This window comes from Clytia hemisphaerica, unplaced genomic scaffold (assembly GCF_902728285.1).
Source record: "Clytia hemisphaerica strain Z4C2 unplaced genomic scaffold, Clytia hemisphaerica genome assembly, whole genome shotgun sequence".
Taxonomy (NCBI): Eukaryota; Metazoa; Cnidaria; class Hydrozoa; order Leptothecata; family Clytiidae; genus Clytia; species Clytia hemisphaerica.
In genome coordinates, this window is record NW_027103897.1 from 161,969 (window position 1) to 179,420 (window position 17,452).

At 35.7% G+C, this 17,452-nt stretch overlaps 1 protein-coding gene across 2 annotated transcripts; it reads right to left on the reverse strand.

Moving 5' to 3' along the window:
• Positions 1-5,589: 5,589 nt before the first annotated feature.
• LOC136808737 (plasma membrane calcium-transporting ATPase 1-like) lies at positions 5,590-13,764 on the reverse strand. 2 transcript variants are annotated; one of them, XM_067065278.1, is made up of 8 exons: positions 12,255-13,764; positions 11,131-11,613; positions 10,678-10,857; positions 10,281-10,475; positions 7,866-8,483; positions 6,941-7,186; positions 6,316-6,488; positions 5,590-6,143 (listed from the first exon to the last, which is right to left on the reverse strand). In XM_067065278.1, exons 1-7 carry the CDS (start codon positions 13,743-13,745, stop codon positions 6,330-6,332), a joined length of 3,372 nt encoding a protein of 1,123 aa, XP_066921379.1. In that variant the 5' UTR covers positions 13,746-13,764; the 3' UTR covers positions 5,590-6,143; positions 6,316-6,329. The 2 variants fall into 2 exon arrangements, with proteins under 2 accessions (XP_066921379.1, XP_066921380.1); XM_067065279.1 differs by having other exon boundaries at positions 5,868-6,143; positions 6,321-6,488.
• Positions 13,765-17,452: the final 3,688 nt, after the last annotated feature.

Genomic DNA, 17,452 nt, shown 5'->3' on the forward strand with positions numbered 1-17,452 from the left:
GTTTTGCGAGTTACTGTGTAAAAGCTTTTTTGTAATTTTTCTTCGTCTTTTGGTTAAGGTTCGACGATACCTTTGAACTTTGGATCTTCTTTTGCTTTCGTTTTGTGTTCTGCTTGGTATGGAATTTTTACAGATCTGGAAACACAGATTATTGATTGTCTCCATGGTAAGTGTAAACCGCAGGTTACAGGTTGCAGGTCACAGGTCACAGGTTACAGGTCACAGGTTAACAAAACACAGACCGGAAAACTGTAACGCACTCGTAACATACAACTCATAACATAAGTTCCTGAAAATATTATATATTATGGAAATGTTATATCAAAATATGTTAATAATGTTATTTAGAAGACTTAAACGACAAATCATCAACCCCAAATATTGACAACAAATGACGCTTAAATTATGTAAATAAAGATGTTATCTCAAAGTATTAGGTTTTGTACGCCAATTAACAATAAAATATTCTTCATGCATAATAGGATGCTGACGCTGCAAGTGGATATAGATTGACAGGTTTTGAAAACAATAAATACTCCAAGAGAGCTGTTTTAGAGAGATGAAAAAGGTGACGTCATTTTATCAAAAATACAAAGCAGGGGATAAAAATATTGAAACATTTATAAAGTATAATCCCATTGACACTATTTTCATCAATTCTTGTTATCATACCCAAGGTGATGCAGGAGATAAAATGAGATATGACATAGTGATTGTGAAATAGCTATTTTCCTGTTAGGGGGCTGTTTAAAGCAAAGGTGAGATCCATATTTGAATACTTCTTTATTCTTTGTATATAACATACGTAACATGCGTATAACATTGAAAAGATAATTTTTTTAAATGTGTGATATAGATGTAATATATAATACAAGTATTACAGGTTATATAATACAAGTATTACAGGTCCGTGTTATACACGGCATAAAACGCAAAATCACATGGTAAGCACGTGGGTAGAATTTAAGCTTTAAAATAGTTCAATAAATAGATCAATAAAATACCTTTGGAATTATATTTTTGACATGAAACATTTTCTTTGTGTTTTACAGTAATTGTCAACACTGACCTGTGACCTGTAACCTGTAACCTGTAACCTGTGGTTTACACTTACCGTTGTCTCCACTATTTCATTTGGATCTTCACTAAGTGTCTCTTTCCATCTGACATTTTGCACCTGTTCTTTTATGTTATTCCAGTCTATTTCGTCAGCAAAGAAGTTCAGGGTATCAAATCCTGTACGAGGTTCTGGTCGTTCATCTTCATTTGAGACAGAATTAACATTTAAACAGGTTTCAACAAGAACAATCTGGTGGTGTGATGTGCTTTGTAGGACAGGAACTGTTGTGCAGTTGTGGATAATGTTTTCATCGTTTGTAAAAACAAGATCAAGTATGTTTCCATCTTTATGTGTGGGAGTGTTCACATATTGGGAGATGAAGTGGTCATTGCAAAATTGATTTAGAGCATTCAGTACGATTCTGTCATCCAAAGGACAGCCAGATTTTGGTGTACCAGCTGGCCATGTAGCTTTGGGCAAGTTGAAGTCACCACCAAAAATTATACTTGGGTGGGATAATGCTGTCAAAGCCAGTTTTGCTCCATTGAGTGGGGTAGTAAAATCATTAGCCGTTGATGGATTTCCATTGCTTCTATCGTCTGGTTGACGGTAGACAACCAGCAGGACCATATTCTCAGCTTTTGAGTATAGACAGAGAAGTTGAACTGTTTTTGAAGAGTATGAATAAAGTTCTTCAAATGATGCTCCGATGTCTTTCCTTATATTACAAAACAAACTCCACCAGTGTGTCTTCCTCTGCTTTTCTTCCTTTTGAAGAGTCACAGCGGAATAATGTAACGTAAATTTTTCTATTGAATTTATTATTTCTTACATTCTATCAAAATGTAGGCTAAAATGGCAGATTTCTATCCTTAAAATTCGAAAAAATTTTCTCATTGCCCAACCATGGTGGGCAACATTTATTTAAATTTTCAATTTGGACCCCCAATTTTTTTTAACCCCGCATTTTTATGATGTACATGAATTCTTTCTTCTCTTCCTCAGTTGGTTGACGTCCCATGACATGTTGATACGTATAAAAACTAGTAATAATACTACCGGAAATGACAGTAGCTTTTTTTGCTGGGACCTGAACCTTGAAAGCAATTTTTGCAGGGACCTGAACCTTACTGAAAAGTGGGGGGACCTAAATCGTAGGGGGGCCTTACCTAAAACCCCATTTGGAGCCATGCAAGTGAAATTTGTACGCTTTCAGTGGAGTTTGTGGACAAAATCAGAAAGAAATTGGCTGAAAAGATTTTCGTCCCAATACTTGTTTTTTTATCGAGAGTACCCTGCCTAATTGGCGACCAAAATTTTTGGATTCAAATTTTTCACTTATATACTTTTAACTTTTTTGAAAATCCTTGTCAACCAATATCTGGTCTTTATTTTCACTGTAAAAACGAAAGAGAAATTGTGTATTTTTTAATACGCTTAAGTATATAACTCAAATCAAATGATTTTGGAGAGGGTTCAGTTAGTGAAATGGTGCTGGTGGGGCCGAATTGCCGTCCCATGTTTTGTCAGATAGATAGTCCCAAGTTAGATAGAGCAGTTGACGGTACTTTCTTTTTGCATATATTTTGCATACTTTCTAAGGGAATTTTACCACGCCACCATAATTTTTGCATACAATTCAATATGGCGGATGGAAAGGCGAAAAGGTCTACGGCTGAGTAGGTCAGTTGTAGTTGAAACAAAATTGGTATATCAACCCGTTTTTGCCTGCGTTTCCATAGGGAAAGTTGGTTTTTTGAGCTTTTCTTAAGTTCTGTCGCAACAAAATCCCCTCAAATTTTAGTATGTTCTCATCAATGGGCCATTCCAGAAAAAAAAAATTACCCCCTAATGGATGACATCAATTTTTGAAATAAATTTTGGCACGGAATTCCAGGCAAACTTTAAAGAGAAAGTATCAGAATTCCATGAAATTTACTTAATTTTGCATTAAAGTATTGGAATTCCATGATTTTTTTAGGTTACAGTAACGGAATTCCACTGTTTTGATAGGTATTTTGTAAATTTGTTACGAAAATTCCGGACTTTCTTGAAAGCAATTTGCTACGGAAATTCCATGTCGTCCATTGGGGGGTAACGAATAAAAACTGGAATGGCCCAATCTTTTCATGATCATGATATTATTATTATTATTATTCAATCTCCTCAATTGCGGTGTCACAAATTTATAATATTTACATTCCAAAGTTTGTTTAAAAAACAATCAAATCTTACAAGCAAACCCTCTAAATGTTCCATAAAAATCAATTAAAAGCCTATTAAAAACGATTTTTCAGCTAAGTTTATCTGCCATTTTGAACCAGCTGAATCGGGTTCGAGATTCGGAAAACTCTTCCGAATTCGAATTCCGATATAACGTAATCGAAAACAAGAGCCCCAAATTTGACGATAAAATATTTAGATTAGACATTATTTTATGTCACTGTCTGTAAAAAAAAACCAGCCCGATACTTCAAAACTCATTGTCTTCATTGCGATACAACTCAATACAATCTGGATACATAGTCATATAAACGACTGGATGTCTATCTTCGTTGCCGCCTGCACTTCAAAGTTGGTATATAAAATATCCGACAATAATCCGTCACAATTTTATTTATTTCTTCGAATTACTTTGGTAAAAGAATTGATAGAGCTTGAACACTACTCGTAATTCACAAAAGAACTATTCTAAGTTCTTTTCATAAACATAAAGGGGACACGAGAAGTTTTTTTTGTGTTGGGGGCCGTCCACATAGTACGTACGCAATAATAGGGGGAGGGGGTCTTGTCAAAAGCGTATGCTTGCGTACAGGGGGAGGGGAGGGGTCAAAGGAAAATTATACGTACGCAGAGAAAGTTTTTTCATAGCCCTTTTTCGCTTGTTTTTTTGTCGACTTTTACGCTTGTTATACGCATCAAGGAAAAGAAAAAGTTTCTTGATAAACATGTATGAAATTAAGGTCCGAACCAAACGATTTGAATTCGAAATTTTCTTCAACCGAGGGGGGGGGGGGGGTGAATGAAAAAGTACGTACTTTTACCAGAGGGGGTACAGCCATTTGTTGCATAATTGCGCACCAACGCGAAAAAAACTTTTCGTGTCTCCAAGCCTCCAACCTGAAACGATTTCTCGTGTCTCCACCCCATTTTTCATTCTACCAATCAATCAATCAAAGTGAATTCTGACTTTTGTCCCTGGGACAAAATCAGCGTGTCTTTTGGGTATTTCCCTCACTTTTTGTCCCATGAAACAAAAAAAAGAAACCATGGGACACGTACTTTTTTTCTTGTGTTGGTGGGATTGAGCATAATTATGTTGCATTGCACAAACGCGAAAAAAACTTCTCGTGTACCCAAGCCTTTAAATTTGCAATATATTTTATCAACATTTTTCAACGCTGAAATGCAGAATTTCAACTGCGTATATACTTTTTGAATCACTTTTGTCACTCCAATAATTTTTTATGACTTGAAAAAAAAAACAGTATTTCAAAGTTGAGTGCCTGGCCTGTGTCACAAGAATATCATAATTTGATTCCCATTCTCTCTAAAATTATTCGAAACTTTTGAGTCAAAATTTAGAAATATTAGTCAGAGTTTTGACAAGCTGACTATGATTTTGCCTATTATTTTTGTCATGAAATAGATAAAAGGCTTGAGAAAGGTAGAACAACACACAACAGAGTCTGATGTCGAACTTTTGACGTTGTTAGCAAGGTATATACCAAGAGGTATACCATAAAATTTATTGTTTCATTTTATATTTTTAACGAAGCGGCAACAAAGCTAGCAGTGCTTTATATAAAAGAGAAGAAAGAAAGTTGAAATATATTTTTCAAGCTGTACGAAAACAGAGTTGGCGTTTTAAAGACAATTATATTCTATTTCCTGTGCATATCAAAATAATAATACTAACAAAAAAGAAAAACATTTAGAGTCCTTGTGGGATGGTATTGATGAAACATTAAAGTATTCCTACTAAAAAACAAATATTTTTTCAACGACGAAAAACGCTAAAAATTCTCATCTAGATTTAAGTTTTAACGACTATTAATTTTAGTTGGTTCAGTATTACAAACTAAATGTGTCCTAAAAGCATTTCAACCCTAAAATACTATTAAAGATGAAAAATGCCAGATTGGCGAAAAGCAAACAAAAAATAATTCACTATCTCTAGAATGCTAATAAATGGCATAACAATAATGATAACTATGACTCTTGAAAATAATGATAAGAAGAATAATAAAGTTGATAAAAAAATAACAACAACACACGTAACAAAAGAAACAAACAAAATGCGGGTGTATTTACAAAAAATCAAAGTCAGTCGACACTCGTTCGTTCGACCAGGGTGGGTAAAGGATACTGAAAAGTGACCAGGCAACCCCTATTATACCCATCTTTTGTTTAAACGTGAGATTTTACTTTACAACCTGGTTAACCTAGTTGGTTTGCTTTAAGAATAACACAGTAGACTGCAACATTAAAATAGGGGTTTCCTGCTCAAAAATTTAGAGCACGCCTTTCAAAAAATGAATAAAATATTATAATTAGCACAGATTACGGTATTATAATGGTATATACAAATTTGCCTAACTCTCTTTTTCTAAGCCTTCCTAACATCATTCAGAACAAGTAACTTGGTTCAAAATCAAGAAATTTCAAATATTTTTCCTCAGTTCTGATGTAATTGCTCCCTTTTGGACAGAAAAATCCCACTTTGCCCTACTCTACTTTGTTTTGAGTTGAATTTTGTTTGGGTAACACTAAGTTTTTACTAAGGGTTAAAATTTTCTATAAAATTAGCAAACTATTTCATATTTTCCCACTTCTTTTTTAAACATACAAAATATCGTCTTTGGCCATATTATTTTGTTCATTGCAGTTTTCTAAAAGCCTATTTTAGGCCAACCATCAAAGTAATTTGAGTTTTATCAGGTCTTATATGGTCCTGATGCCATGAGCGAACCTCGCGAAGGTTTAGCTTGGATCTCGTCAGTGGCTTTCCAGCATTGTTCGAATATTTGTAATACAAACTGTGCAGTCGTATCATTTGAAATTGCATGATTTATACGACTTCCTAAAAAAAGAACGTTCTGTTATTACGCGACTTAAAATGGCGATGAGTAGTAATAAAGAAGTGTAGTGAACACTAAAGAATAGGCATGTTGATACCACGTCTAATGATTTTTTACTGCTATTCTTGGATAAAGATATCACTAATCAATAATCTAAGCAGCGGAGGGCATTACCTTACTTGTCAGATTTAGACGGTAGGAGCATCACCGTTCTGATCTTCTCCCATATCAACGCCAGAAGTTAAAGCAACCGGTGCCACAAGTGAATTGAAGACGGCTGGTGAGATGATGTTCTTGGTCCGTTGTTGACCATCCAAATTCGAACGGAATGCGTTCACCACACGGATCTATCGTGGGAAAAGAAAATGTGTCAATCTGAAATCTGAAAATTCACTAACTCTAGCTGAAAAACATATTGTAATATACCTCACACTATAGTACACTACAGAGGAGCACTTCTCTGAATTATTCCGAGGTAGCGAATAGACCTTTTCATAAATTATGTCACGCACATCACTTACCTCGTTTTGAAATTATTGCAATGGTGATTAACTCCCAGAAGATTTTATTACAGCTACTTTCTATTGATAAAAAATCATTTAATGTCTCAAGGGATATAATCACTATGGAAATTGTTTGAATACGAGGCAAGTGATGTTCGTGACGTAATTTATGAAAAGGTCTATTAGATGGAATTCGCCGTAGACTAAAAAAGCAATCCCAATGGCCTTCCCATCGTCCAGTAGGGTTGTACTAGGCATCAAGTTAGTATAATATTGTTAAGGAACGATGGTCTTACTTGGTACTGTAATCTTGATAAACTACGCATCCACAACACACGTCCCATTGGTCCTTGGTCAGTTTCACTAAGAGAAACACCTTTACTTCCGAGACGGAACCTCTTTGGAATCGTGAATTTGGGAATGGAAACGACCACTTGTCCCCATAATAGTTCAGTGAAGCCAAGGAACATACACCACATCCATTGTTCAATAGTGAGAGAGGTGACGGAGAACGCACGGCCGAAGAATTCAACCAACAGGATCTAGCAAAACAAAAAGCGCTGGTTTAAAATTTGATAATTTTATACAGGTGCCTCGTCATGTAATTTTCCTTTATGACTAGCAAAAACTTTTAACTAGAAGAGTTAACTAGACCAAATTAGTCCTAATATAATCTGCAGCGGAGAGAAAAATGGCCAAAACTTTTGATAGAATTCAAATTAAAGCGGTTCGTCCTTTTTTAATGGACATTTACGAGTGGAATATTATCATATAAAAAATACTTTTGAAAAATCAGAAAATAGAAAGATGAAAAAAGATTGGACGTTGCTTTTTTGATCCCCAGTGTGAAAAAAATTAACCAAAATATTTATTCAATCGTAAGATTTAGGTCAAAGTTTATCACAGATTGACCTGGATTGACTTGAAAAAAAAGAAATTAAAATTGAAAGTTTATTAAAATGGTGCTGTTAGCACAAATTTTTTTCTCATTTTTTCGAAAGTTTTTGAATTTTTTCTCTTTGATAAAACTCCTCTCCTGATTATCTTTTCAACGAACACGAGCACAAAACCGCTATCTAATTCGAACCTATCAAAGGTTACAGCAATTTTTGTCTCCACTGCAGATTATATTCAGACTGCTGTTTTAAAAAGTCGTGAGAAATTCCTTAGAGATAATTTATTCATTTATGTAAGCAAATATCAAGACACAAAGTTTATTACCTGGAAAAGGAGAGTTCCAATGACAATAACACTGAACAACTTATTGGCCATGAAATTGTGGAAAACATTACGTTCACCGTGAACTTTTCTTGCGTTGATTTCGTTGAAAACTTGCATCAAGACGAAAGTGTTGAAGACGATGGTCAAATGTTGTGTTGGTGCAGCACCGTGGGAGCGTCCGAAACCGTATTCAATATCGAAAAGAATGTGTCCGTAGAAACACAGAACGATCATGCACACTAACTGGTATAAACCATGTCCGAAAATGAATCGGAGCATGGATCTAGAGATCAGTGGCTTGGTGCGACCGTACGGTTTACGCTCCAAGAGGTCAGGTGTGGGTTGTTCGGTAGCCAGAGCTAAAGATGCGAAGGAATCCATAATGAGGTTCACCCATAAGAGTTGAGTGGCAGATAAGGGACTTTCCATGACGGCAACAGCACCAATAACAGCGATGGAGATAGCAACCAAGTTGACAGTCAGTTGGAATTGAATGAATTTTGAGATGCTGTCGTAAACGTTTCGTCCCCACATTACAGCTTTCACAATACTGGTGAAGTTATCATCAGTTAAGATGATGTCTGATGCTTCTTTGGCTACGTCAGTTCCTTGGATTCCCTGTCAAAGCAATTGGAAATACATTATTGGGCTGTTTGAAAACAATCCATTTTACAACTTTTGAGACATACTCTTTATTAATTCAATAGTTATTAAGTCCCACCTAATATGCTCAAATAAACTTTTCAAAAAAAATACCGGGAAATACAATGTTTTCCAAAAAATGAGAAAGGTTTAATCAAAATGAAATACTGATGATTTATGTGATTTAATTATAATGAAGCTTTTCGATCTCCCTTTCAAGAGTTATTGAAGATGACTTGGTATCCATCGAAAAAAACAAAAACAAAAAAGAATGTGTACTAAGGCGAAAATATAAAAAAATGTAGTGTTTCCGGAAGCCGGCCAGGTGAATGAAAATTTTTTTCTGACTTGGCCGCAGACTATGGCGGTTCCTCTATTATGGTTCATCATAAAGAAAATCAAGTTGACCGTTCAAGCTATCAAACGTCGTTTGGTTAGATATTCCCGCTTGTAAATTAAGTTTTGTTCGTTAGTAGTTGATACATTAGTATTCAGGACTTATTTCATACTGTTTGTACATGAAAGTTATCTTTAAATTTCAATGATCTTAAGTTATCAAAAATAGCAACAAAAAAAATTTTCCGGCCGGCCGCATGAAAGCTTTTTCATGGTTTCTGCCTACTTTTTCAGTCCCCCCTTAAAATGCAATTTCGCCCTTAAAGAAAACTCCCCCCTTAAATCGAACAAAAATTACCGGTACCCCTTGCTAGAATGTCCCCCCTTAAAATGAAAAAAAAAGAGGAATCCCCCCTCAGATTTTTATTTTTAGACTTTGACAATAACAAAGTACAACGATTGGTTTGATATCAATGCCATTAACATTATATTAGGTACATAATGATATCCAACTACTGTAAATAAAATTCAATAAAAAGAAATCATTGAAAATGAACTGGATCCTATAATCAAATGATACAAATAAAACTTTTTATGAATAAAACCAAACAAAAGATGCAGTACCTGGTACAACAGTTGTGTCTTGTTCATATCTTAGGCCTTGTAAATTATCTTTATCATTAGATTTGAACTGGGAATGTTTTCTGATTGTAGTCCTAGTTTAAGTTAGGTCGAGTAAGTGGTCTTCCCAAGTAGAGAATTTAGGCAGTAAAACACAAGTAAGATTTCATGCTTATGACATTGATTTTGGATGTGACAGAGCTGAAAATGTCAAAGATCATTAATGTCAAAGATCATTGATGTCGACCAACTATTTCAATCTTTGTACCCTCCAGCAAACAATTTTTACAATATTGAGAGAGAGAAGAGAGTATGCAGATTCATGGGCCCCGGCGAGCCTTTTGAGTTGGGGGGGGGGGCAAGATTTAGGAAAAAAATGTCGCCCACCATGGTTGGGCGACGAAGAAAAATTTTCAAGGTCATTCTAATGTACATAACTTTCAATATAGCATGGTCTGCAAAATAGTGGGTATGAGATTGTGAGCACAAAAACGGGAAAGAAGATATTATTAGACAAAGAAAATTTATCAATAAAACCAAATATTTTAGTCCCCCTTTTTTCTTATTTTGATAGATTCTTGCAGCCCTTGATAAAGAATCCCCCCTTATTTAAAAAAAATGACAAAAATCCCCCCTTTTTCAAAATGCAATTTTTTTGACCCCCCCTTATTTTAGGGGGGGGGGGGGGGCAGAAACCATGTTTTTTCCTTCACCCGCATTCCGGAAACACTACTTTTTTTTATTTTCGCCTAAGTGCTCAGTAGAAAGAGCTAAAGATTTTAGGGATTTATAATGGGGAAATATAAAATGTCTTACCATGGCAAATCCAACATCAGCTTTCTTCAAAGCAGGTCCATCATTTGTTCCATCACCAGTGACGGCGACAATCTCACGGTTCTTGTTTAATTTGCTGTCAATGATTCCTTTCACCAAGATGTATTTATCTTCAGGTGATGATCGTGCCATGACACGGATTTGTGGCCACAATTTGTCGATCAATTCTTGTCGCACCTGAAAGAGAATTGGAGCTGTCCTTCCTTCCTTCCTTCTTTTTAGCGAAGGGAGTCTGCTACGTATTAAGTGTTACGTATTTTCTATACTTACTTTTTACAAGAGCTTGCCATCACCAAAGGCTGATAAAACCTTATAGCCTGTATTTTGTGGTATCTAGATTGGTTCAATATCATTTTAAATGCGTTCAAATACTACTTACTTTCCCATTTTCATCTTTGATTCTTCGGTTGAATTCTTTTCCTTCAATTACCAAGAAATCATCATTGGGTTTCAAAATACCACATTTGAAAGCGATCGAACGTGCAGTGTTGACATTGTCACCAGTTACCATACGTACTGTGATACCAGCACTTTGACAATTCTTGATCGCATTAGGGACCTGAGATTCAAAAAATCCCATCAATCAAGAACCTGCTTAACATCCGTGCATACTCTATGCAGCCAAACATTAAAAATGGTTTAAATCTATCCTAGAGCTTCGAGAAAACGGTAGGGCCATTGAAAACTTACAGCTGAAAAAAGCCCCGGATTACTACCCGGTCCTTCACTCTCTACCATCATAGAGTGGAAAAAGTGCCTTTCTTTGGAGAATTTATTGTTTGTTAGGCTTGCTATATCAGTTGGTAAAGAAAAATAAAAAAGGTTGCTATACCTCAGGACGGACAGGATCTTCAATTCCGACGATAGCTAGACAAGTCAAATCATCCACGATGACACTTTCATCTTCCCAGTCAGGAACACCAAGGTCTTCGGGAAAATCGCGGTAAGCAATACAGATTGTACGTAGCCCGTTCGAAGCCATCGGTTCGATAGCTGTCTTCACCAAAGCCTCGTTATCACTTTCGGTGAACTGCTCAGCTTTCATACTCGGGTCTTGGATAATGTATCGACATTTGCTGAGCACCATTTCGGAAGCTCCTTTGGTGAACAGTCTATATCCACCATCTTTCTTTTTAATGACGGTTGACATCGATTTTCGCTTGGAGTTGAAAGTGAAGATTTTGACGAAGTCTTTCTCCTGATGGCTGTCACGGAAGTGTTGGTATGTTTCACCCAATTCCAAAACAAAACCGAGCAACGCACATTCTGTCTTGTTTCCCAATTGTGTCGGTAATCCTTGCCCATCTTCTGAGGCCTAAAAAGGTGGAAAGTGTCCAGTCTTTATTTCTTAAATTCAAACAAAGCCTTAACAGTTTTTGCTTGTCAGTGCTCTAGTAATACTGTTTTCATCATTTCGAGAGCTAAATATCAAGGAAGGGCAAATACAACAGTGGACTAAAATAATATGATAATTATCTTTTTGTATTGCATCATTGAAACTGTATTATAGTATAAAGTAAAATGTAGTATGGGCTTCTTCTGACGTATGTAATAGTGTATTACTAAACAAAGCTTAGTCTCAACAAAGCCACGAAACATCAAAAAGAATTATTAGAATGAAAAAAGTAACAAACTATTAAAAACATAGAGGGGAACCATCTAAATAATTGATAGGGTTAGCTTAAGTGAGATTCTTTCTTTCGAATTTACTAATAAAACAGCAAGATCATGGTTTCAAATAAAAAAGTCTTAGACTGTCTTTTCATAATATTTCACATATTTTGAGAGTTTGAAGTAAAAAATGTGGGCTCATTCATTTTTACAATTTTTTTTGAAATTCGAAATATGAGACTAAGTGAATGAGATTAAAGTTCTGCACGAAATATCTATCCCTTTAATAAAACCGTTTCACCCAGGAAGTAAAGTAAGGTCAATCCCTTCAAAAACAAAACGTACCTCTATTCTAGAACTGTAATTACTGTTGATAGCAATACCTTGACATAAAACATCGATAAACTCTAAACCGAGGGTATCTTGAGAAGGAATATTCTTGAAATGGTTTCCTTGAATATAGCTTTCAACAACAGTCATACGGTTAGTGGTCAATGTGCCCGTCTTATCAGAACAAATAGCAGTAGCATTTCCCATTGTTTCGCAAGCATCCAAATGACGGACTAAATTATTATCGATCAACATTTTTTTCACAGAGTAAGCCAAGGAGATAGTAACAGCCAAAGGTAATCCTTCAGGGATGGCCACAACCAAGATGGTCAAACCAACAATGAAAGCTCGAAGGAAATTGATCAAGTGCTTGTTGTCCCAGCTTTCTTTTTGGATTCCATAAGTTTCGACTGAAAATCGGATGATGATAACGATGGTGGTGATAACAGCAGCAATTACACCAAGCCAACCGATAGAAACAGCAAGCCTGGTCAATTTGTTTTGCAAGATAGATTGCTCCTTTTTCTCTTCCTCCTCAGCATTTTCTTCCTTGCCATCAGCTAAATCTACATCTTGCATCAACTCCGTATTTTCGGTTGCTTCAGTTTCGCCATTTGCTTGATCAGGTTTTTTACCGGCACCAAGCAGCATCATGATAACACCAGATTGAGAATTCGGACCAACTGCAGTAACAATGAATTTTCCGCTGCCTTCCATAACATGAGTACCAGATAACAAACCAATGTCTTTTTCAAAGGTTTTCTTAACAATATCTGATTCTCCAGTTAAAGAGCTTTCGTCCACCTTCAAATCACTTGCTTGAATAATTATTCCATCAGCAGGTACTAAATCTCCATATTGAATATTACATAAATCTCCAACAACTAGGTCAGTGCTGGGAATCTTAACAACATTTCCACCACGAATCACATCTACTGTTTGTTCTTGGTCTATCTTTCCTTGCAATTGACGAAATTGTTTCTCTTTTTGCCAATCATTGACAGCAGTAACTAATGATACAACAGCAACAGCAACTAAAATAGCAACACCTTCAATCCAGCCAGTCTCGACGCTTTCAATAACCATACCAAGTACTAATGAAACGATGGCTGCTACAATCAAAATCCTTAAAATAGTATCTTCTAATGCTTCAAATACCAATTGAAGAAAAGTTTTTGCTGGTTTGGGTGGAATAAAGTTTACTCCAAAAACATTTTGTCTAGCTTCTAGATTTGCATTAATGTTCATTAATCCTCTTTGGGATGAACTTTTAAGTTTTCTAACTAATCCATTGATATCACCAAACTTTTCTTCCAGTGCAGTAATGGATTCTTTTCCCCTATTTTTCATAAATTCTGATAAGTCTGTTGGGGAAACTTCAAATTTGATGATGCCACCAACCAAATCATCTGTGTAGTCAAAAGAAGCTTTTCGACTACGATTTTCTTCCAAATCACTGTCATCAGCCGCTTCAGGTGTTAATTTATCTAGTTCTGTATCCCCCATCTTTACAGATAAGCTAAAACGAAAAAAGTAGAAAAACTTAGTCACAGAAACAGAAAATGAATGTTAGTTACTTGTTGTGTTTTTGCCATATATTGCCTTTTTCACTCACTATTTTATTCCTCAATAATTGGCGTGGCAGCCTATGAACTAAAAATCTATCTAGAAGTATCATCATCTCGTCACCCCTTAAGAAGAAATTTTGCCAAGTGCTCTTACACTCATCCTTAAGTCAAATTGTTGCTACTGGGAAAATACAAGAATTGATTTAAAAGGGCCTTCACCTTATCACCCTGTTATCTTTATAGCTCTGTGTCAAGTATTAAAGTGTACCACAGAAAGGTTTAAATTCTTAAGAAGTTTCGTATGATTGTATCTTGTTAGCATGTCCATATATAAACACCAATAAATCATAACTTATCAAAACAAATAAAACCAGTTTATAATCTTCCTAATCTGATTAGCCAATGTCTTCTACAATTTCTTATTAAAATTAAGAATTCAGTCTTAACAAGTTGGATACTTGGATAAATTCTGAACAACTGACTTTAGAAGCAAAAAATGGTTATTCAAAGAATGTTACCTATGTGAATTCAAATAACAAATCTCTGACATTTGATGAATTAAGTTTATAACACAAGTTCCTTTACCAAAGGTTCTCTCAGTTTGCTATTCTATTAAAAATTGACAGGGTTTTAAGAGTTTTCAATCAATCATTTTTGAGTGAATTAAATCAAATACTTTCTCGAAAAATACCGAAAATACATATTTACACAATAATTTTAATTTTACTATTACGGCATGATTGTCATTGAAATTAGTTCATGTTCATGTTGGGTTGAATCTATTGAATGTCCGTAAAAATGGTTGTGTCATTGGTGTCATGAAGCTTTCCAAATACCAAAAAACTCAAAAAAGTACATCCTGGACTAACATGAAAATAGCACACAGCTTTCATGTTTCGAGCTGTATGCTAGCTATATTCCTATGTTGGGTACGGGTCATTGCACCACAGGCTTGTTGGTAGTCAACTTTTTCTTTGGGTGTGCTGCATATTTGATTGACCTATTCACGTACAGAGCAGTGCCTGTATTGAGAAGTGAACTGACACTTTTTGGGATATTTGTGAAGTTTGGGAAGTACTTTTATGTAATTTAGTGCTCAGTTCAACCCAGTTTTGTGTTGTACATAGTTTATTAACCCATTTGTGCCACTGGCATCATTCATATGAGCTTGATTTTTTTGCTCCTGTATCGTTAGATCTGGAGCAAGGACATTTTTCATCACAATTGCAATTTGGTGTACTTTTGAACCACAAAATGGTAGACAAGATGTGATAGGACAATTTTAGGTAAAATAGAACTTTAACTGTTTTTTAAACTCAAATAACAACCTGATTATAGTCGAATCAAATTTCACACACTGAATTTATATACCTTTACTAATTTTGTTTATAAGTGCTTAGTACACAAAGCTAGAAAGTACACACGTAGTAATCAGTAAGTTGCAATGAGAATATATTTTTACTTTAAGCTTGGTTAGGCTTGTATCTAAAAAATCTGTATAAAAAACCCTAGTCTGAAAGACAATTGTTGATCACATCAGATCTTGTTACTAAATACTCTTCCTGGGATTGATTGTGAGAGGTAGACAAAACTGAAGATGCCTAACTGTGACTGTGCTAGGTATCAATTCCCTAAGACACTGTGGACAAAGTGATAGTGCAGTGGCCTTGTTCCCCAATGGTTGACACTGGCCCAAATGAAAAGGATTCTCATAATGCAAGAATTTTTGAGGTTACTGTAAGTTGTTCTAATGTTTGCTTGCATTATTTTTGCAAAGATATTTTATATAACTTATTAAAAAGGGGGCGCTAAAATCTCTCCCAACTTTCGAAAATTGCCTCCCAGTTTTGGTTGACCCCCATGCTAATGCCAGCCAGGTGAGCTTTTTTCCTCACCTGATTCCTGGAAACAAGACTGTTTTTTTTTGCCCTAATGAATAACTCCAAAAATTCGTCGCGAAAACCATTACATAGTGACTAAGAGCACAATAACTTGATGATATTATATATTAATTTCCATACTTTTAAAATTTTTTTATCTTACTGTACTAGTCTTGAAAAAAGCATCTGCACACCAAAGTTATAAAGCTTATTGATTGTATACTGTAACTTTGTGTAATGCCGAACGAATCTTGTCTAATTCCGTCATAGCAACTGCCTGTTCTTTGAAAAATGTTTATCAATGATATCTTCTGAATAAGCTGTTTAAAAACCACTCTAATATAAACTACTTGTAACTACTTTACGGACCAGATAGTTGCTATGATGGGATTAGACAAGATATGTCTGCATTACACAAAGTTACGGTACCGTAAACCCAGATGACTTCGGCCACCCTCTGTTTACTTCGGCCGACTTTGAAGGGCTGTAACTTTTTATAGAATGAATGAATCACATTCATTTTTTCTACACGTTTGGCCACAATAAAGGTCTTTCGGATGGTGCAATAGAAAAAACAAGAATATTTATTCCTCGCGAAAATGGGGCAAAAAACGGAAATCTTTGACCGTCTTTTTTGAAACCGTGATTATAAAAGATTGCAGAAAGATATCTGTAAAAATTTTACACAGCAGTGCTGCATATAGACCAATTGTAAAGTGTACGAAATCTTTTTGAAAAATGATGAATCTTTAACGAGCTATAACCCCTTAAAGTTGACCCTATTTTTAGCTTATTTTGGATAATAAGTCTATGTTGACAACTTGAAATATTCATGTCAATCGATTAAGTTGTTAAACTGTTGCACGATCTAATTAGAATGACGTCACATTTTATAGATTTCCTGCGAGAGTTACTTCATGAAGTTCATTGACATGCAAATGAGTTCAAGGATATTTTTAAGGGCCTCTTTATATCACGATCGATAAAAGTGAGCGGGATGAAAGTTTAAAAGCTTGCTCTTTCATGTTCTTTCACAAGCATTAATTCAAGATGTATATTAAGGCAACGTAAAAAGGGGAAGGAAAGATACGAGAATTTCCCGAAGAAGTATCAGTTTATCAGATACGTATATCCCTGCCTCATGCAAATAGCATTTTAGCTCTCCCCGCCTCTCGCGCCTCTCTGGGTGACCGCCTCTCTGGTTCCAACGAAGGAAATACCATATTACATCCCTGTCTCGTGCGAGTGTGTGTATGTGAGCTTTCCTATTTCCCTGTCTCACAACGAAGAGAATACGCATTACACCCCTTTCTCGCAACGAAAGGAAATACGTCACACCCCTTCTCACAACGAAAGGATACACGTTACACCCCTTTCTCACAACGAAGGGAATACACGTTGCACCCCTTTCTCGCAACGAAAGGAATACACGTTACACCCCTTTCTCACAACGAAAGGAATACACGTTACACCCCTTTCTCACAACGAAGGGAATACACGTTACACCCCTTTCTCGCAACGAAGGGAATACACATTACACCCCTTTCTCACAACTTCTCACAACGAAGGGAATATACATTACACCCCTTTCTCACAACGAAGGAAATACGCACCAATTTTTTTAGTTATTACGGATTTTCAATTTAGCAAGAACTAAGTTTCGCGAAAAGGGCCAAAATTCATGAAAATCACGAATTTACCGTTTTTAATTACTCCACGGAGTTTAATCCACCTAAGGCGGCGGACACGTAAGGTATTTTGATTT

What these genes read in the sequence shown, in the direction of transcription:
- LOC136808737 (XM_067065278.1), bottom strand. Translation starts at nt 13,745, where the DNA reads ATGGGGGATACAGAACTAGATAAATTAACACCTGAAGCGGCTGATGAC. An exon ending in CTGATGTTGGATTTGCCATG is followed by an intron (nt 8,484 to 10,280) that starts GTAAGACATTTT and finishes TTGCTTTGACAG; the next exon opens with GGAATCCAAGGAACTGACGT. An exon ending in TTGGAACTCTCCTTTTCCAG is followed by an intron (nt 7,187 to 7,865) that starts GTAATAAACTTT and finishes TTGTTTTGCTAG; the next exon opens with ATCCTGTTGGTTGAATTCTT.